General features: G+C 43.9%; 2 protein-coding genes across 11 annotated transcripts; one reads left to right on the top strand and one right to left on the bottom strand.

The window, feature by feature from the left end:
- Window positions 1–1,019: 1,019 nt before the first annotated feature.
- Window positions 1,020–9,864, bottom strand: spata2l (spermatogenesis associated 2-like). 10 transcript variants are annotated; one of them, XM_034227092.1, is made up of 6 exons: window positions 9,607–9,864; window positions 8,682–8,793; window positions 7,938–8,393; window positions 6,671–7,027; window positions 3,341–3,625; window positions 1,020–2,445 (listed from the first exon to the last, which is right to left on the bottom strand). In XM_034227092.1, exons 4-6 carry the CDS (start codon window positions 7,013–7,015, stop codon window positions 1,465–1,467), a joined length of 1,611 nt encoding a protein of 536 aa, XP_034082983.1. In that variant the 5' UTR covers window positions 7,016–7,027; window positions 7,938–8,393; window positions 8,682–8,793; window positions 9,607–9,864; the 3' UTR covers window positions 1,020–1,464. The 10 variants fall into 10 exon arrangements, with proteins under 10 accessions (XP_034082983.1, XP_034082984.1, XP_034082985.1 ...); XM_034227093.1 differs by having other exon boundaries at window positions 7,938–8,226; XM_034227094.1 differs by lacking the exon at window positions 9,607–9,864 and adding an exon at window positions 9,186–9,582.
- Window positions 9,865–10,076: 212 nt separating this feature from the next.
- Window positions 10,077–15,058, top strand: si:dkey-238o13.4 (uncharacterized protein LOC560780 homolog). The gene is made up of 6 exons (XM_034227098.1): window positions 10,077–10,376; window positions 11,369–11,476; window positions 12,685–12,824; window positions 12,912–13,008; window positions 13,792–13,916; window positions 14,616–15,058. Exons 1-6 carry the CDS (start codon window positions 10,292–10,294, stop codon window positions 14,790–14,792), a joined length of 732 nt encoding a protein of 243 aa, XP_034082989.1. The 5' UTR covers window positions 10,077–10,291; the 3' UTR covers window positions 14,793–15,058.
- Window positions 15,059–20,382: the final 5,324 nt, after the last annotated feature.

Genomic DNA, 20,382 nt, shown 5'->3' with positions numbered 1-20,382 from the left:
GTGTTCCGTGAAAGTAAAGCAAGTTCATAATTAGATAGACATCGTGAGGTATTTATTTTCGGTACAGTTTATGTTGAAACCGTTAGAGTGGCACACTTGTTAGCCTGTTCCATTCTTCTTCATTTTCCGAAGCCGTGGCTTGGAAGCATACTTGCTTCGTTTCGGAAGGAAGTGACTTGGAAGTATGCGACAACCAAGCCAGCATCCTCGAGATTGAGAAACGACCTGTTACTCTGTTTTTACTGACATATAACATTTGATTTCACCTTGCTCTATTTTTTTTAACGCACGTTCAAAAACGGGAACATTTTCAGGAGTTTCAACCGGGTACCAGCCACGGAAAACAGGGACTTTTTGGTCACCCATCCGACTGTGTTTACAGCTAAGCACACACGCTAACATGAAGACAACAAGCTCACTTGGGGTTGAGGCTTTTTTACACGTTGCTTGACTGCTTGCCCACATATCTGATCCAAACATAGTAACGTGTATTGGGGGAAATAATTATTTAAAGTTATTTAATAATTGTGACATTTATTGTACTTTTTGATGGATGAATGATGCTCAAAGTGAGGGGGGAAAGAATACAACTGAGGGGGCAATTCCCCCTTTTGCCCCCTCGTGGCGCCGGGCCCGGCCGTGTACAAGCCTTTTAAAACAAAAATGTCCAGTGTATATCTTTATTTATCTATATATTGACTTGTGGTTAATCACAGTAAAATACAATTGTGTCCACACTTGGTACTTTACCAGAGGCAAACATCACGAGGCAAAACTCAAAGTGATAAGCCAACCTAATAAGAATGTAACCATTAAGAACTGTCTCTTGTCAACGTCTTCCAAACAGGTTGCCTGTCTCTTAACAATCTGGCGGGAATTGTAGTCTTTTGTCGCTACTTTGGGGGCAGATAGCCAAATACTCAGCAGGACTAAAATAATAAGTTTTGGGTTGTTTTCAATGTAATAAAGAAAGGGCTTGATGAGTGTATTTAATGAGTCAATACAATTACTTGAGCCAGTACTTTTTCAGAGTTTTATTGGTACATAACTCCACTTTCACCAAAGTGAGTTCCTCTTGTATCATAAAAACATCACACACAGACAACTGGCTCATTGACCTTTTTTGTGTCCTGTGCAGGAAGCATACATGTAAAAGCAGACATTCTTGTGCTTGACACTTAATTACATTAGGGGACCCAAGAGCACAAACTATATCACAACTTCATATTTGACAATATACAACACTTCCAAAATGGCGATTATGGTTCATATGGCACTAACTGGATGATCGAGTGATGAGTCTCAGAGAGAAGACCATAATACAAAAACAGACACACTCAATACTACATGTCGGTTCTGTGTCAAGGCAACATTTTGATTTGAATTCTGTTTACAGTATGCAGATTTAAGGCACTGTGATTTTGCTAATTGTGCCTGATAAGTGCAATACTTTTCAAATACAAATCACACAGAAGATGATTGGTCAAAGGTTTGGCCACAATCACAGGTTACAGGATTTCTGTACCAGCAATCGCTACAATACTCATTTCCACAATATCTGCAGAGAACCAGAGGCTTCCTGTAGCAGGTCCTCCCACAGGAGCACACGCCCAGGGGCCGCAGGTCGTGATCTCTCCGGCAATACTCTATCCCTTTGCAGGAACCAGAGTGAAAGACCCTGCAGCTGAGACACAGGAACTGGGGGTCCGGCTTGGCCATGTCGCAGCAGTCATGGTAGGTGATCCGATGAAGAGGTTGACTTATTGATTTATGCTCATCACGCAGAGCTAAGACGGACATGGCTGCGTTGCTGCTGAGAGTTAGCGATGCGCTCATATCACTCACTCTGAGGCTCTGTCCCTGGGGAGACGAAGCTCTCAATTCTTCCACTTGGTGCTTCTTCCTGATGCAGAGCTCAAGCATGTTGCAGTCAATGTCGTGCAAGGCATTGCATTCAGTGCAGACTTTAGGACAGAGATGAGCCGATTGGAGGCAGAGGCAGCTGTGGTCGGTTTCAGCCTCGCTGTGACGGTAACCACTCATGTCTAACTGCAGACTGCGGGACTGGGAGTCCACTCTGTCAAACCGGGGCTCTCTGCAGGGACGTCGGCCCTCCCTCCCGCAGGCTGAGGAGCTCCTGGGAGGGCCCGCCTCCAGGGGGGAGGTCTTGCTCAGCTGGCAGTTGAGTGTAGAGATGCAGACCTGCTCTTTGGCAGAAAGAGAGGTGGCAGACAAGGACGCCACTCCGTTGCTGTGTGTTTTGACAGCGGGGGGGGGGGCACTGCTTTGAGTCACCCAGGTTAAAGAACGGGGACTCTCTTCGTCAATGAGAACCGTCTCCCTTCGCCCCCCTTTAACGTACTCATCCGTGTAGAGATCTATCTCCCCTTCTCCATCAAACGGCTGATTGACATCCAGGGTCTTCTTGGTGTTGTCCAGGGCAACCTGTTGGGATGCATGTCAAATTAATCCTCAGTGTGAACATTTTTACTGTTTTCCAGGAATAGAACGAGATGATGGTTTAGCAAAGTATAATATCAGCACAGCTGCTCAGTAAATAAGGTTCAAAGATGTGTATATGACGCAAAAATGTAGTGTGAATGCTTAGCTCTGAAGCTAATATTACTACAATGGTGGAATTAAACTAAGTTCATTAAGTTAAATAATGTACTAAAGCATACTTTTTAAGTACTGGTAGTTTAATTATTTCCATATTATGGGACCCAAAGCACTTACTCCACTTCATCTCAGAGGGAAAAATTATACTTTCAACTCTACATTTATCTGACAGCTCCTGACCTGACCTGTTACTTGCCGATTTTGATAATCAAAACAATATATAATCAAAAAATAAATGTTGTATGTACTATTACAGATTAAGCTAGCCTGCGGTAAATACAATAATTAAAATTAGCTTCACATTAAGCAGCTGCAATATTTAAGAGATGAAAACATCAATCCATCCATAACAAATATTTAATAGTATGTGATGTGGCTTTTATTATTCATCATAACATAATTATTAATCAACTTAAAGATCACATTACTCAAATCTGTTTTTCAGCTCTTCGTTTAAACTACATGATGGCATTAAAGAGTTCTGTGGCAGCACTTGTCCATTAAAAGGAATATTTGACTACCTGAAAAAACTCAAATATGACCCATCTCTGGAAATTGGGGGAACTACTCCAACATAAATACAATGTCTGTCAGCGCAGCATGAGATTGGTTGAACAGCAAGAGAGGACAGATTCCATCTCCACCAGAGAGCTGAACGACTCCATTAGAAAATAAAGACCTCACCCCAAAAAAATATAGATTTTAGAGACAGCAAACATACCTGTAGGCTGCGTCCCCTCTGCCTCTCCCTCACCACCCCCAGCTCCCACTGGGCCTCCCCAGCGTGCCGCCCCAGAGCCGCCAGCAGGAGGCGACACTCGCAGCGGGCCAGGAAGAAGGCGCAGGACAGAGCCAGGAGGCGGTCCAGGGAGGCAGCGGAGACCCGGGCCAGGCGCAGCTGCTCTGCGCGGGGGCTGGGCTGGTACCCCAGCAGCCCGAACAGCTCCTCTATCTGAGGAAGGGACAGCACCGGCCTGATGTAGTGGGTGAACAGACCGGAATACATCTGGGACACGAGACAAGAAGAAAATTAGTTTTTTTTGCACAACTGTTATTTGATTGATATACCCGCTTATGTTTATATGTGATGTCTACATTTCTACTGCTGCAGTATATTGGTCTTTTAGAGAAGATTCTCATTTATTCAGAATATTTTATATTGTGTATTTTGTGATTCATGTCTTTTCTACTGTAGACATGGATATATTTGCTGTTTATATTTTATTTTTATTTTATTATGTTTAGACTTTATTCCATCTCTTAAATATTTTAATGCCTGAACACATTGCTGCTGTAACAAAGGAATCAATAAAGTATCTATCAATCTATCTTCATCTGGCATGCGAAAAGACGAGTGCCATTAAAGACTTTACTCTTGTCAGCGTTGAAAAGACATTGGGTCAGCGTTGAATAGAAGGGTGCAGTGATTTGTGTAGGCCATCCCAGATGTTAGCATCACAAAACCAATGGGACTTCTCCTTTGGATTTTGGAATATTGCAACATATAAGATCTTTGGCAAACACACCTTTACTATGATCCTTACACATTTTGTTCAGCAGGATAATCTCCACAAATTAAAACCACTTTATGATATTTTAGGCATAAATTACATTACATTACATTTAGCTGACGCTTTTATCCAAAGCGACTTGCAATAAGTGCGTTCGACCAACAAAATACAAACTTGAAGAAAACAGAATCATATAAGTACAACAGGTTTCAAAGAGCAAAAACATTTCAAGTGCTACTCAACTGGCTTTAGATAAGCCAGCCCTTTATTAGTATATAAGTGCTTTGTTAATACACTGAACAAAAATATAAATGCAACACTTTTGTTTTTGCTGCCATTTTTCATGAGATGAACTCAAAGATCTAAAACATTTTCTATATACACAAAATAACCATTTCTCTCAAATATTGTTCACAAATCTGAAAAAATCTGTGATAGTGAGCACTTCTCCTTTGCCGAGATAATCCATCCCACCTCACAGGTGTGGCATATCAAGATGCTGATTAGACAGCATGATTATTGCACAGGTGTGCCTTAGGCTGGCCACAATAAAAGGCCACTCTGAAATGTTCAGTTTTATCACACAGCACAATGCCACAGATGTCGCAAGTTTTGAGGGAGCGTGCAATTGGCATGCTGACAGCAGGAATGTCCACCAGAGCTGTTGCCCCTGAATTGAATGTTCATTTCTCTACCATAAGCCGTCTCCAAAGGCGTTTCAGAGAATTTGGCAGTACATCCAACCGGCCTCACAACCGCAGACCACGTGTAACCACACCAGCCCAGGACCTCCACATCCAGCATGTTCACCTCCAAGATCGTCTGAGACCAGCCACTCGGACAGCTGCTGCAACAATCGGTTTGCATAACCAAAGAATTTCTGCACAAACTGTCAGAAACCGTCTCAGGGAAGCTCATCTGCATGCTCGTCGTCCTCATCGGGGTCTCGACCTGACTCCGGTTCGTCGTCGTAACCGACTTGAGTGGGCAAATGCTCACATTCGATGGCGTCTGGCACGTTGGAGAGGTGTTCTCTTCACGGATGAATCCCGGTTTTCACTGTTCAGGGCAGATGGCAGACAGCGTGTGTGGCGTCGTGTGGGTGAGCGGTTTTCTGATGTCAATGTTGTGAATCGAGTGGCCCATGGTGGTGGTGGGGTTATGGTATGGGCAGGCGTATGTTATGGACGACGAACACAGGTGCATTTTATTGATGGCCTTGTGAATGCACAGAGATACCGTGACGAGATCCTGAGGCCCATTGTTGTGCCATTCATCCACGACCATCACCTCATGTTGCAGCATGATAATGCACGGCCCCATGTTGCAAGGATCTCTACACAATTCCTGGAGGCTGAAAACATCCCAGTTCTTGCATGGCCAGCATACTCACCGGACATGTCACCCATTGAGCATGTTTGGGATGCTCTGGATCGGCGTATACGACAGCGTGTTCCAGTTCCTGCCAATATCCAGCAACTTGGCACAGCCATTGAAGAGGAGTGGACCAACATTCCACAGGCCACAATCAACAACCTGACCAACTCTATGCCAAGGAGATGTGTTGCACTGCGTGAGGCAAATGGTGGTCACACCAGATACTGACTGGTTTTCGGACCCCCCCAGAGCCCCCCAATAAAGCAAAAATGCACGTTTCAGAGTGGCCTTTTATTGTGGCCAGCCTAAGGCACACCTGTGCAATAATCATGCTGTCTAATCAGCATCTTGATATGCCACACCTGTGAGGTGGGATGGATTATCTCGGCAAAGGAGAAGTGCTCACTATCACAGATTTTTTCAGATTTGTTTACAATATTTGAGAGAAATGGTTATTTTGTGTATATAGAAAATGTTTTAGATCTTTGAGTTCATCTCATGAAAAATGGGAGCAAAAACAAAAGTGTTGCATTTATATTTTTGTTCAGTGTAGTTCTATCGCTCGAGGTGGAGTCGAAAGAGATGAGTTTTCAGTCTGCCCCGGAAGGTGTGTAAGCTTTCTGCTTTCCTGATTTCAATGGGGAGCTCCTTCCACCATTTTGGAGCCAGGACAGCAAACCCACGTGTTTTTGCTGATGGGAACGCGGGTGCAGAAGCATATGTAAATGACATAGTCAGAAGCAAAAAGCTAACATTAGCCTATAAAAGGAACTACAGCATGGTCACATGACTTCAAAGCACAACTGCTAAAGCTAAAGGGGGCTAATGTTCAGCGTGATGGCTTATTGAGTCATTCTTTAGCAACCGTTGTTTTTAAGACATAAAAGACATTCACCACTAGGGTATTTACTGACATATTTTATGTCACAGAAAAAAACGTCAATCTCTTCAGCTTGTGTTAATCACAGACCTTATTTCAGGCATCTAAAAAAACACCTACAAATATCGGTTGAGTTCTCACACGAGGTGCTAAAATGCTTACTCATTTCATGGCTTTAGGACTCATTCCTGCACCACTGTATACATAATCAGAGTTGGTGGGACATTTTAAGAAACAAATGCAGAAATTAACTACATGACTCCATTGTTTCCTCAGATCTAACCTTGACTACTTTGTACTCGGCCCTCCAGTGACCGAGGTACAGGTTCAGGGCCGCTTGCTCCAGGACCTCGAAGGCTTTGGACAGGCCCTTCAGCCCTGCTCTGGCTCTGAGTCGTGCCGCCCCGCCTGCTGGTGCTGCTGTGAGCGACTCCTCCATCACCTTCAGCGGGTCCACCCCCAGGCAGTGTGTCTCCTGAGCCTCTCCGTCCTTCAGCAGGGCCTCCACCTGCCTCCACAGGTCCTCGTCTCCACAGGCCAGGCTGGAGCCTTGACCCACGATCTGCTGCTCCAAACTCTGATCATAGATGCTCACCAGGTCTCCGGCTCGCTGTCTGGAGAGGCTCATCTCTTTTATCAGCTGAGAGGGAGACACACAGGACATTGAAATTAAAGATGAAACTCTGGCACGTTCTCTCTTCTTAAGCAAAATAACTGTTTCTACATAATTAGCTAAAAGTGATCCAAACTATTGTTTTAAAGTGGTTTGATTTTTTAATTTATCTTTCTAAATTCTACAAGTTACCTAAAACTTTATTTCAGATTCAGAATACTTTATTATCCATTTCATTTACAAAAAATGGAAATGTGTCTTTGAACCTAGCAAATAAGATAAAATGACACACAGTACAACATATTACATTACATGTCACTTGTTAGACGCTTTTATAATCCCACAGGAGCAATTTGGGGTGAAGTGTCTCAGGGACACAACGACATGCTGACTGCAGTGGGGTTTGAACCTGTGACCATCTGATCCGAACACCAACGCACAACCCACTGAGCCACACACCTCCCGTACATACAATTCATACACACAAATAAAGCGGAGTTGCATCATAAAGTGACATGGAGGCATTCTTAATAGGAGTGGTTTGTTATTCCAGTAGCTTGGGTCCATTACAAGATCAGATGTATTACAAATGTATAATTGACTATACATTCAAAGTGGGTGATGGTGTTGGTGGCAGAATCTCCAAAGAAGGATCCTTAGGATTTAAAATCTGAATCAGAATATGCCTTAGGGGAAATGTACATTGTTACGGCACAAAGAAGATAGACAATACAAATAAAACACTATTAGATAAATGGGCATGCAGAAAAAATATGAAATGTACAATAGGAAAAATATAAAAGTCATTTGAATGTACAAGTTACAGTCAAGTAGATTCTACTAATTTACAAACTGCACATAAGTGTTATTGCACAACAGTGGCGTCGTAGTCTTGTTGTAGTCAACTTGTGTGAGTGTGTGTGGGGGGGGGGTCTACCAGGGGCCATGCTGGTTGTAAAGTCGGACCGCTGCAGGAAGCAAGGACCTGCTGTATCCGCGGTGCAGCAGCCTGTCACTGAAGGAGCTGCAGTGAGGACAGGGTGTCCTGGGGGGGTGGGGACACACATTGTCCAGCAGTCCATTCTTGTAGAGAATAGTGAAGTAAATCGTCCAGTCCAGTTTATTGTTCAGATGAACACCCAGGTACTTGTAAGATTCCACAGTCTCTGTCCACTCCCTGCTCCCTGGATGTTCACTGGTGTCGGGTGGCACCAGACTGGTCAAATCTGTTAAAGAAAATGTTCAGGTTGTTTGCCTACTGATGGTCCCCCTGGACCTGAGAGTCTGGCTCTTTGTAGCCAGAGATGGTCTTCAGGCCTCCAGACTGCTGACTCTGCTGCTCCTCCACCAGATCTACTTACTACAGACATGCTGCATCAGAGCTCTGCAGTGCCTAGAAGGATGCACCCAGTCACAACACACACATCACCTTCACACACTGCATACTACTGATGGTGTAGTAACCACAGTAGCAATATATGTTTACTACAACCATGATTAACAGCAGAAGCACCTTCAGTACAGAACGGGTTAATGACCGCCCCACCCTGAAACAATCAGGTTTGTTCAAAAGGACAAACTTCAGGATTTCAGGAAAATGTAGCATGAATGCTAACTCTCACACTTTATCTCATCATATTCATTTTCTTCTGAATGAATTCATGTGTGCCCTGATCCTCACCTGTCTTTTGGTTTGTCTCCCCGGTGTGCCATGTGTACAAGTGTGTAAACATGGAGCTCCTCTAAAATAAGAAGTATGTATTGTTCAGTGTTGGGAGGATTACTCAGTCATTCTGGAGTAAAGGAAAAATATGTCAAAAAAGTACTGAGCGAGTTTAGTTATAAGGTTAATTATTTTTAGCGTGTAAACACGTATTACAAAACCGAAAGTAAAAGTTATGACATCTTGGCCCAAGTGAAAGTGAAAAATAATGTAAACATATTTTGTTTGTAATTAACCAACTACAGTGTTGATTATCGTCGCTTAAACCTACAGAAATAGCTCGCAGACAGTACGTGGCTCCATGACAACGAGTGATAATAATCTATAATGGACTGTCAGCACGTTAGCATTAGCTCAAGCTGTTTCCACTGAGACTAGCTAGTTTGCTAAGTCACCTGTAGCTTTTGCGTTTCAGTGTTTTTTTAAATTGCGAGACAATTAAATGAATTTGTAATAAAATACCGTTTTGTTACAGAAATGCTAGCTGCTCTTCAATTCCGTTGACATACAATCCACCAAACAGCGAAAGGTCGACATTAATAAGACTGTTTCCACCGCCAACCACTGTGTTTAATGATTGGAGAAAGACCCCGGAAGTAACAGCGAAAAGTTAAATTACCATTTGAATTAGAGTTTCATCTTGTTTTAGAAATATGCCGAATTAAAGGCGTACTGTTTTTGATTTGGAAACAGTTTTGTCCATGGTTGAAAATGTATGTGTTTCTGTCAAAACGCAAGTCAACATTAAATGACTAAAATTAGGATTGACATTTCACACCGAGAGAGATACTTACTAGCGAGGAGCTAAGCTAACGTTAGCTGGCCACTGAAACCTGATCCAAGTATAAGCTTTGATTGACACATTAGATTCACACACACTCACCTGTGTCTGGTTAACAGGCTAGGTAACTAAAACATTTCCGGACTCAGCGGTCGGTGTGCAGCTGACTGTTGCTGCTGTTGATTGTATAGATAGAACAAAGTAAACATTGTCACGTGGCACGGATTTTCCCAGACGGGTGCGTCTGGTAGTATTACCGGGGCGGGCCGGCCGGGCGGGGAAGAGTAGTTCTGCAGTGGAAGGATTTCTTTGAACTTTGAGGGGTCAAAATTAAACTATTTCACAGAAAATTGACTAAAATTAAACTCTGAGCGTTGCAAAATTAAACTATAAAAAAAAATTGACTCAAATTAATTAAAAAAGTAACTAATTTAGTTGGCATGTTATATTGTAATAAGCGCATCCTCCACTAGATGGCAGCATTTCATATGTTAAGCGCCATACTGGCCTCTGCATGAACCGGTTGCCCTGTCGTTATCAACAGTGTATTTATACACAGTGGTTTTAATAAGCGAGGCACCCACACACTGTCCCGGGTGAAGTGGGGATCATCTTTTGTTTATCTGCAGGCGGGGCATCAATGACACCGATAGAAGGGCGGAACTGTGGCCCCTGTCTGTAGTTTAAAGCTACCAGGGTTGGCCAAGATGCTTTGCACAAGTCCCCAGCTTCAGTCCAGCACTCACGCAGACAGTCATCCTCCAAAGGCCCGTCAGCTGCAGCCAGCATGTCGAACTCGGAGAGGGTTGTGTTGGCTCTGGGAGGAGCGGGCACCGTGGGCTCCGGGATTGTTAAAGCCTTGCTGGACAAAGGTAAACTGGACTTGGAGAAGCAAAGAAAACCCCTGTCTCCTGCTAGGAGGATATACAGTACAGGGAATATTCTCATTATTCTCTTTGAAGAAGATGGGTATATCTCTCACATACACATGTATTTGGAGACTGTCTAAAGAGTTTTACGCGCAGATGACTGTCTCGCTGTTTTTCCGCAGGGGTAATTTCAATCCTATTAACTGCAGAGTAGATATTTTATAACAATTTTCCTACTTAATGCGCGTTTTCAGATTTGTTTAATGACTCACTATTCATTTGATGTTGAAGGCGCGTTTGCCTGTGTACAGTTGTTCATTGTGGGCAGTGCACTGCTACATCCAAACGCTGTACATTCGGGTGCGCAGTGTACAGGTCCGATAGTAACACTTTAAATAATATTCATAAATGTGTTTAATTAAGTGGGTTTCGTAAGTTTAATATAACTTGTTTTTGACTTTTCTTCTGTGCATCTCATTTCTGCTGGTGCCTCTGATCAACAGATTCCTTTCCAACGCTTTTATATTTTCTGATCTAAACTCGGAACTCTGCACTGTTTTTATTTATTTTGTATTCAATGTCATGGTTGGACGTGGTTAAGAGTTATTTCGGATCTTCCTCCTTAATTAGAGGTTGTTTATGTCCCCTACCATACTATCTGTGTTTTTATTTATTGGACCATTGAAAGAGACAGGGCAGCACTCTGTGATGAGAGTGCATTAGTTAGGGATTTACATTGCACCTCTACAGCTTTACTGTTTGGTAGTTACCATCTGCTCTGTCACCCTCTGATGGCCTTGATAAACAGATCTGCACAAACAGGCCTGCTATGTTAATGTTCCTTTTCATGTGAAAGGGATTAGTACCACTGTACGTGTTAAAGGTACTTGTGTATGTCTGTCTGAACTTAATGTAGTGTGTGTGTGTGTGTGTGTGTGTGTGTGTGTGTGTGTGTGTGTGTGTGTGTGTGTGTGTTTGTGTGTGTGTGTGAGTAGGTTTCAAAGTGGCAGTGATCTCCAGGGAAAGCAGTCGGCTGGAGAGGCTCCAATCATTCGTCTCTCCCAGCACTAAGGAGAACCTCACCACTCTGGTGGGGGATGTGGGTAAGCTGGGTTAGCAGGGCCGGTCCTAGACTCTGGGGGGTCCGCAACAAGATTCCCATGGCTTTTTTATCTTGACTTTTTTTGAGAGCGTTGCACGTATGACAGTTACAGCCGACTGTCATGTCTAATGGTATCTGGCTGTCTTACGATAGCTGTTGATGTCTATACCACATTTTATTTTAGTCCGACATTTTGATCTGAGCCACAAATGGTAACCGGCTGGTGGTGCTAGAGACAAATGGTACCCATATTTGTTTGGAGAATTTAGTTTTGATCGAAATGTGATAGACTGACCGTAAGTCACCTGTCACTGCATGGAAAAACATGACAAGGTGGAAATCAGTAGGCTCTTTGGCTGAAACGCTATGATGCTAAATCAGGGCCAAATCGTTACAGAGACAGTTAGTTGTAGTGACTATAATGCATGTATATATAATGTCTTCAGTGATCCCATTAATATATGTTCTCAAAGCATATGGAAGTAGCATATCACATGACTTGGTTAAACACGTGGAGACAAGTCATTGTGGATTGCTTGAATTTAATAAACTGAATATTATTATCGTGCTATCCTTCAACAGTGTTATTTTGTTATCAATGTTTCTTTGTTACAAAAACCAGACCTAGGGTTAGACCCTATGAACACGTCCACAGGTCTAACAGGAAACAGAATTATAGCTTTCCTGCTTTAGCGTCCTCCTGGCCGGGATTTGTTTAACCTGCAGGTCTGATTCTCAACGCTTAGATAACTTTAGATCAACATTATTTGTTGCGAATCAAATAATACGATATTTAATGCTAAAAGTTGTCATTTAGTTGTTTGTTGAAGAAAGCTTTCGGTGGCCATATTGGTAAGGCTTCATCCTCTTGGGTTCATAAATGTGCTTAAATGTTTTTGATGACCTGCTGTGAACATGTGACTGACAGTTTTCATCCTCTGTGGACCATGGAAGCTACATCCAGCTACATGTATCTTTTTCAGATGAGCTAACCTTTCATTGATTTATGAATATGTCTAGAGGAAACAGTGAACAAGGGGTTACCAAGAGTTATAAATCATACTCCAAATTTGAATGGTATGTTATAGCAGCTTCAAGCAAAAACAATCAATATCAGCCTGTGCAATCACTTGCAGTCTACATTGGTCTCAAATGTCTCCACCTGCAGGAGGGTCTCAGCTGACCTGGATCCTCTGTTCTGTGTTCCAGGCTCAGAGGGGGGGGTAGAGACGGTGAAGCAGGCGCTGCTGAAGGCGGTGGGGAAGGTGACAGATGTTGTGTCCTCTCTAGGCTTCAGCTGGTGGCAGGGAGGACCCCCCCACACACAGTCCCTCAAAGACCTGCACTGGGTATGCACACACACATAAACCTGACACCTGTTACATCCTGTCTATTCTGATTCTTGTCTGATTGTTTTTTGTTTGATCTCCCACCAGGTAGTTGAGACATTACTTTTCAGCACATTTGTGTCATGGAAGGCCTTCTTCCCCTTGGTAAGGGACGACTCCAACTCTACCTACACCTTCATCACAGGTGAATAGTCATTGGATTCACCGATAGATGATAGCAAACAACTCAAACTGGCCCTTTAGCTGATTACCTAGGGTCAGCAAGACAAATGCTATATTATTATAACATAATCAAGACGATGTGGCAAATGTGTTATTAAACTATTTTTAAAAAACCTTGATAATTCCAACGTTTACACAGTATTGTATCGAGCTGCTCATTGGAAGCAGCGGAGTGAATTAGGGCTGGAAAACAGAAACATTCAACTTAAAGATGCTAATTAGCTCAAACAAGTCGCTCAAACTATTTTTATTTTAAAATAATAATAATTGTGAAGCATTTACTTAGAAAATTAGCATATTCAAAATGTTATAACAGTTATTGCGGGTGAAGGCAGTCCAGACAGAAGGACCCGAGGGGGGCCAAACACGAGATACTTCCACAAACACAGTGCTGTTGTTAGGACCAATTGCAAATGCAATGGTGATTGCGACTGTTAGTGTTAGGGGGGGGTGAAATGCCCACCCCCCCCTTCTCTCTGTCCATGCAACAAAAAAAAGAGTTAATACAGTCAGGTAAAAACACCACTAAGCTCCAGGGAACACGCGCACCACCAATACATATTGAAATAAGAACACATGGTAAATGAAAAGAGACATCCTTACATATGATGTGGATACTACAAAATGTTCACTAACTGTTAACCAATTCAGGAGATGTTTTTAGGAGTGTGTTGTGCTCTTAGTTCCCAGCCGCACAGACCTGCCCTGGTGTCTGAGTGACTGCAGTGTGTTGATGTGTTCTCAGGGGGAGCGGGGGAGAAGCTGCTGATGCCTGGGACCGGCTTCCTGACCGTCGGCGCTGCCAGCACCCTGGCCTTCTGTCAGGTTCTGCGGGAGGAGTATCCTGAGGTGCCCTGCAAACTCAACCAGGTCAGACTCTCCCTGATCACACGCAAGACTTCTATAAAAGCTCAAAGCTAATGATATATTCACCTGACCTCCGTTTACAGTCTCAGATCTGCTGCAGCTCAGCATTGGATTGAAATGTCATCAAGTGGAGAGAGAGAGAACTATAGTCTTGTGTCACACGGGTCAATTCAATTGTTATATCAAATAACTGGCAAGTCAGCTGGTCTTAATTAAACTGACTAAGAAAAGTGTTCAGCTTTTTTATTTACATTCATTTTCTTTTATTATGTTTTGTAAAGTGGCTTAACAGCTTCAGATGCGATGTGAACTTTGAGCACTTTACATTCAGGAGAATGATTTGAATAAAGTGTGCCGTGTTGGTGTAACCTCTCTAAGGAAGGCTTATAATAAACCATCACAGCTGTGCCTGCACCCAGCTGCAGAAATTAAGCAGAATTTCGACATTCTGTAATCAGCACAGTTCCAAACGCTGTGTTTTGTGCAATGAGGAACAATTAGCCACAATGATAATATTAGCACATGAAGTCATTTTGCTTATCTGGATTACATGTGGAGTTGTTTAGAACCTGTCCTGTTGCACTTCCTGCTGCAGAGATGTCTCTGTGTCCCCATCAATTACTTAATGTCCCTCTTTCTCTCTATTCACCCATTCTCTCATGTGTCCTCCCCCCTCTCCTCACCTCTTCCTCCACCCTGCAGGTGAAGATCAATGCAGGTGTAGGCACTCCGGGGCGCATGGCCCCCGGGTTCCTGAACCACCTGGAGCTGGGCGAGGCTGTGGCCGCCCTCGTGGAAAGACGAAGCCCCTCCCACTCCGTGGTCACCGTCAACTGCCCGGCAGACCTAAAGACTGTGTGTCTGGAGAGGAGCCTTTAGACACAGAACCCCCCGTGAGATCAGCCGGTCCCCCGGTCTGAACTCTGCACCAACACAGTCACAGTGCTCCATTTCATTCCTTTCTTCAAAATCCATGCCCAGCGTTGTCTGTTGTTAGTGTATGCTGTATATTCATTTCTCTGTTCTCAGATGATGAGCATTTCCTTGCATGTGCTGTTGTGTTATGTTGGTTCAAAAAAAGCTAAGTATTTGTAATATTTACTTCTCATTCTTTCCTGCTTTTGTATAAACATTATCACACTTGTTCTGTCTTTTGCATTGTTGGAATACATGATACCCAATGTAATGCTGCCATTTCTCCATGGGTCAACAAAACATCATTTTGATATACAACTAAACCTCTTATCAACTGTTCTAAAGAGAAGAGGGTGTTAGCTTGAATTGAAGTCATTAATGATGCATGCTTTGTTCTGTATAAGCAAATAAGCAACAATCCAGGAAGAACAAGACTGTTAGCCAGTAAACATTTAGTAAATAGTGCAGGTTGTTAACCCGAGCATCAATGGCCTCTGTTTAATAAAGAGGGAAATGACATGTAACAAGGAAGCTCTTAGTGGTGCAACAAGGAAGCTCTTAGTGGTGGGTGCAACAAGGAAGCTCTTAGTGGTGTAACAAGGAAGCTCTAGTGGTGCAACAAGGAAGCTCTTAGTGGTGCAACAAGGAAGCTCTTAGTGGTGCAACAAGGAAGCTCTTAGTGGTGCAACAAGGAATCTCTTAGTGGTGTAACAAGGAAGCTCGTAGTGGTGCAACAAGGAAGCTCTTAGTGGTGCAACAAGGGGCAGCTCTTAGGTGGTGCAACAAAGGAAGCTTTAGTGGTGCAACAAGGAAGCTCTTAGTGGTGCAACAAGGAAGCTCTTAGTGGTGCAACAAGGAAGCTCTTAGTGGTGCAACAAGAAAGCTCTTAGTGGTGCAACAAGAAAGCTCTTAGTGGTGCAACAAGGAAGCTCTTAGTGGTGCAACAAGGAAGCTCTTAGTGGTGCAACAAGGAAGCTCTTAGTGGTGCAACAAGAAAGCTCTTAGTGGTGCAACAAAGGAAGCTCTTAGTGGTGCAACAAGGAAGCTCTTAGTGGTGCAACAAGGAAGCTCTTAGTGGTGCAACAAGGAAGCTCTTAGTGGTGTAACAAGGAAGCTCTTAGTGGTGCAACAAGGAAGCTCTTAGTGGTGCAACAAGGAAGCTCTTAGTGGTGCAACAAGGAAGCTCTTAGTGGTGCAACAAGGAAGCTCTTAGTGGTGCAACAAGGAAGCTCTTAGTGGTGCAACAAGGAAGCTCTTAGTGGTGCAACAAGGAAGCTCTTAGTGGTGCAACAAGGAAGCTCTTAGTGGTGCAACAAGGAAGCTCTTAGTGGTGCAACAAGGAAGCTCTTAGTGGTGTAACAAGGAAGCTCTTAGTGGTGCAACAAGGAAGCTCTTAGTGGTGCAACAAGGAAGCTCTTAGTGGTGCAACAAGGAAGCTCTTAGTGGTGCAACAAGGAAGCTCTTAGTGGTGCAACAAGGAAGCTCTTAGTGGTGCAACAAGGAAGCTCTTAGTGGTGCAACAAGGAAGCTCTTAGTGGTGCAACAAGAAAGCTCTTAGTGGTGCAACAAGGAAGCTCTTCGTGGTGCAACAAGGAAGCTCTTAGTGGTGCACAAGGAAGCTCCTTAGTGGTGTAACAAGGAAGCTCTAGTGGTGCAACAAGGAAGCTCTTAGTGGTGCAACAAGGAAGCTCTTAGTGGTGCAACAAGGAAGGCTCTTAGTGGTGCCACAAGGAAGCTCTTAGTGGTGCAACAAGGAAGCTCTTAGTGGTGCACAAGAAGCTCTTAGTGGTGGCAACAAGAAAGCTCTTAGTGGTGCAACAAGGAAGCTCTTAGTGGTGCACAAAAAGCTCTTAGGGGGCAACAAGGAAGCTCTTAGTGGTGTAACAAGGAAGCTCTTAGTGGTGCAACAAGGAGCTCTTAGTGGTGTGCAACAAGGAAGCTCTTAGTGGTGCAACAAGGAAGCTCTTAGTGGTGCAACAAGGAAGCTCTTAGTGTGTGCAACAAGGAAGCTCTTAGTGGTGCAACAAGGAAGCTCTTAGTGGTGCAACAAGGAAGCTCTAGTGGTGCAACAAGAAAGCTCTTAGTGTGCAACAAGGAAGCTCTAGTGGTGCAACAAGAAGCTCTTAGTTGGTGCAACAAGGAAGCTCTTAGTGGTGCAACAAGGAAGCTCTTAGTGGTTGCAAACAAGGAAGCTCTTAGTGGTTGCAACAAGGAAGCTCTTAGTGGTGCAACAAGGAAGCTCTTAGTGGTGCAACAAGGAAGCTCTTAGTGGTGCAACAAGGAAGCTCTTAGTGGTGCAACAAGGAAGCTCTTAGTGGTGCAACAAGGAAGCTCTTAGTGGTGCAACAAGGAAGCTCTTAGTGGGTGCAACAAGGAAGCTCTTAGTGGTGCAACAAGGAAGCTCTTAGTGGTGCAACAAGGAAGCTCTTAGTGGTGCAACAAGGAAGCTCTTAGTGGTGCAACAAGGAAGCTCTTAGTGGTGCAACAAGGAAGCTCTTAGTGGTGCAACAAGGAACTCTTAGTGGTGCAACAAGGAAGCTCTTAGTGGTGCAACAAGGAAGCTCTTAGTGGTGCAACAAGGAAGCTCTTAGTGGTGCAACAAGGAAGCTCTTAGTGGTGCAACAAGGAAGCTCTTAGTGTGCAACAAGGAAGCTCTTAGTGGTGCAACAAGGAAGCTCTTAGTGGTGTAACAAGGAAGCTCTTAGTGGTGCAACAAGGAAGCTCTTAGTGGTGCAACAAGGAAGCTCTTAGTGGTGCAACAAGGAAGCTCTTAGTGGTGCAACAAGGAAGCTCTTAGTGGTGCAACAAGGAAGCTCTTAGTGGTGCAACAAGGAAGCTCTTAGTGGTGCAACAAGGAAGCTCTTAGTGGTGCAACAAGGAAGCTCTTAGTGGTGCAACAAGGAAGCTCTTAGTGGTGCAACAAGGAAGCTCTTAGTGGTGCAACAAGGAAGCTCTTAGTGGTGCAACAAGGAAGCTCTTAGTGGTGCAACAAGGAAGCTCTTAGTGGTGCAACAAGGAAGCTCTTAGTGGTGCAACAAGGAAGCTCTTAGTGGTGCAACAAGGAAGCTCTTAGTGGTGCAACAAGGAAGCTCTTAGTGGTGCAACAAGGAAGCTCTTAGTGGTGCAACAAGGAAGCTCTTAGTGGTGCAACAAGGAAGCTCTTAGTGGTGCAACAAGGAAGCTCTAGGTGCAACAAGGAAGCTCTTAGTGGTGCAACAAGAAGCTCTTAGTGGTGCAACAAGGAAGCTCTTAGTGGTGCAACAAGGAAGCTCTTAGTGGTGCAACAAGGAAGCTCTTAGTGGTGCAACAAGGAAGCTCTTAGTGGTGCAACAAGGAAGCTCTTAGTGGTGCAACAAGGAAGCTCTTAGTGGTGCAACAAGGAAGCTCTTAGTGGTGCAACAAGGAAGCTCTTAGTGGTGCAACAAGGAAGCTCTTAGTGGTGCAACAAGGAAGCTCTTAGTGGTGCAACAAGGAAGCTCTTAGTGGTGCAACAAGAAGCTCTTAGTGGTGCAACAAGAAGCTCTTAGTGGTGCAACAAGGAAGCTCTTAGTGGTGAACAAGGAAGCTCTTAGTGGTGCAACAAGGAAAGCTCTTAGTGGTGCAACAAGGAAGCTCTTAGTGGTGCAACAAGGAAGCTCTTAGTGGTGCAACAAGGAAGCTCTTAGTGGTGCAACAAGAAAGCTCTTAGTGGTGCAACAAGGAAGCTCTTAGTGGTGCAACAAGGAAGCTCTTAGTGTGCAACAAGGAAGCTCTTAGTGGTGCAACAAGGAAGCTCTTAGTGGTGCAACAAGAAAGCTCTTAGTGGTGTAACAAGGAAGCTCTTAGTGGTGCAACAAGGAAGCTCTTAGTGGTGCAACAAGGAAGCTCTTAGTGGTGCAACAGGGCACTTTCATTCTTGAACATAAATGTGCAACATGGTCAAAGAATGATAGAGATACGACATTTACAAAATGGTCGGTACCATTCAACATGTTGAAGTAGTTTGTGGAAAGTATTAAAGTACCTCAAATTCCAAATACTTTCTCACCTGGACAATGCATGAAGGGGTGCGATTGTGTCCGTTTTAGAAAATGATATAAATAGTCAAATGAGGTTCCCCATATTCCATTGTTTGTTGGAAATGTTTCCTAAACAGACTCTGAATAGTGAGTCATTGGCATGATGAGCACCCTGTTAGGACCTGTTTCATCAAATACATGCAGACTTTGTTCTGGTAGTTTCTGTCAGTAACACACAACCCAACAAAGGCTTCTCCTTTCATTTCTACTGTGACGTCACCAGGGCTTTTCTGTCAAGTTGAAATATTTGTGATTTGAAGCGCTCTCAGTGCAGCACAGATAACACACTAGGTGCTCTGCTGTTTCTCAAGGCGTCTGCATACGATGACTGCGCCCTGACCTCATTGCAAACTATGATCAAAAGATGCTGAGGCCCTGACATGTGTTTATGTGGACAGTGAAGCTGATATGAAAGGAATGCAGACAATACAGAGCATGAGGTTGATCCCTCAGTGCGGTTTGACACGTACAATGTACACAAAGTTCATCCCCTTTGCGTGACACCGTCTTGTTCATGAGCACCAGCCCTGACCCCCTATAGGACCCCCAGCCCTGACCCCCTATAGGACCCTTTATCTAAGGCCAGCATGCCCCTTAGATCAACTGAACAGAAGTTTGGAGGTCCCAGCAGACTGCAGGATCAGAGGGGCTTTGTTGTCTGTTTGCAGTCCACTTAATGCATACGTGCTTCAACAACAACAACAACAACAACAACAACAACAACAACAGTGTAGATCTGTCATTGTAATGCCTGCACTGAAGCTGCATTTGGCCCCTCATGGGAGGGTGACTGGGATCAGACAGATCAGAGCAGAAAAACAACAGTAGGAGTAGTGTAGGGGTTTTTGTTTTGGACTTGTCCGCTGACGGCTCAATTAGGCCAAATTATAATTAAAACGGGAGGGCCCCACTTCCTCTTCATCTCCTCCTCTTCCTCCCTTTCTCTATCCCTGTAAAGGACGGAAACGGTGTAACACACAAACTGACACTTTCACCCTCTGACTCATCTCATTCTAATAGGAAAAGAAAACTGGCTTTTGTTTAAGAGCCAATTAGGGGCCACAGCTCATAATGGAGCGGGAGACAGTCAGAGAGGAAATGTGCACGAGCGATTAAATGAAATGAGAGCAAATTGGGTGAAACAGTGACTTTCATGTTGTCAAAATATAATGTGCAATTGAGATTTTCTTTTATCACAAGCAGCTTTGCTCTAGAGAGGAAGATGTTGGTCTGTCGCTCCGTGAGTTCCGAGAGATGGCTAATAGGAGCGTAATGTTACATAGTGATGTCCCTGTTACAGAAGTAAACAAAGGAATCAAATGGAGGCGTTCCAGACTCCTTCTGGAGGGAACACAGGGATTGTAGCCTTTGCAGACCAATTACATGCACGGAAACCTATAGCACACACTACAGGAGAGGGAAGACAGGCCTCTCATTTAATAGGATCATGCCACAACAGCAAACATTCATGGTGACCCCTTGACTTTCCTGGCGTC

Source organism: Gymnodraco acuticeps, unplaced genomic scaffold (genome assembly GCF_902827175.1).
Source record: "Gymnodraco acuticeps unplaced genomic scaffold, fGymAcu1.1, whole genome shotgun sequence".
NCBI classification, from domain to species: domain Eukaryota; kingdom Metazoa; phylum Chordata; class Actinopteri; order Perciformes; family Bathydraconidae; genus Gymnodraco; species Gymnodraco acuticeps.
This window is presented reverse-complemented; position numbering and strand designations above follow the sequence as displayed.

Bases quoted from the DNA above. Each gene is read 5' to 3' on its own strand.
- spata2l (XM_034227092.1), bottom strand. From the start codon at position 7,015: ATGAGCCTCTCCAGACAGCGAGCCGGAGACCTGGTGAGCATCTATGAT. The intron at 3,626-6,670 runs GTTAGATCTGAG...CTCGTGTCCCAG, and splicing joins CCGAGTACAAAGTAGTCAAG to ATGTATTCCGGTCTGTTCAC. The intron at 2,446-3,340 runs GTATGTTTGCTG...GCATCCCAACAG, and splicing joins AGAGGGGACGCAGCCTACAG to GTTGCCCTGGACAACACCAA.
- si:dkey-238o13.4 (XM_034227098.1), top strand. From the start codon at position 10,292: ATGTCGAACTCGGAGAGGGTTGTGTTGGCTCTGGGAGGAGCGGGCACC. The intron at 11,477-12,684 runs GTAAGCTGGGTT...TCTGTGTTCCAG, and splicing joins CACTCTGGTGGGGGATGTGG to GCTCAGAGGGGGGGGTAGAG. The intron at 13,009-13,791 runs GTGAATAGTCAT...ATGTGTTCTCAG, and splicing joins TACCTACACCTTCATCACAG to GGGGAGCGGGGGAGAAGCTG.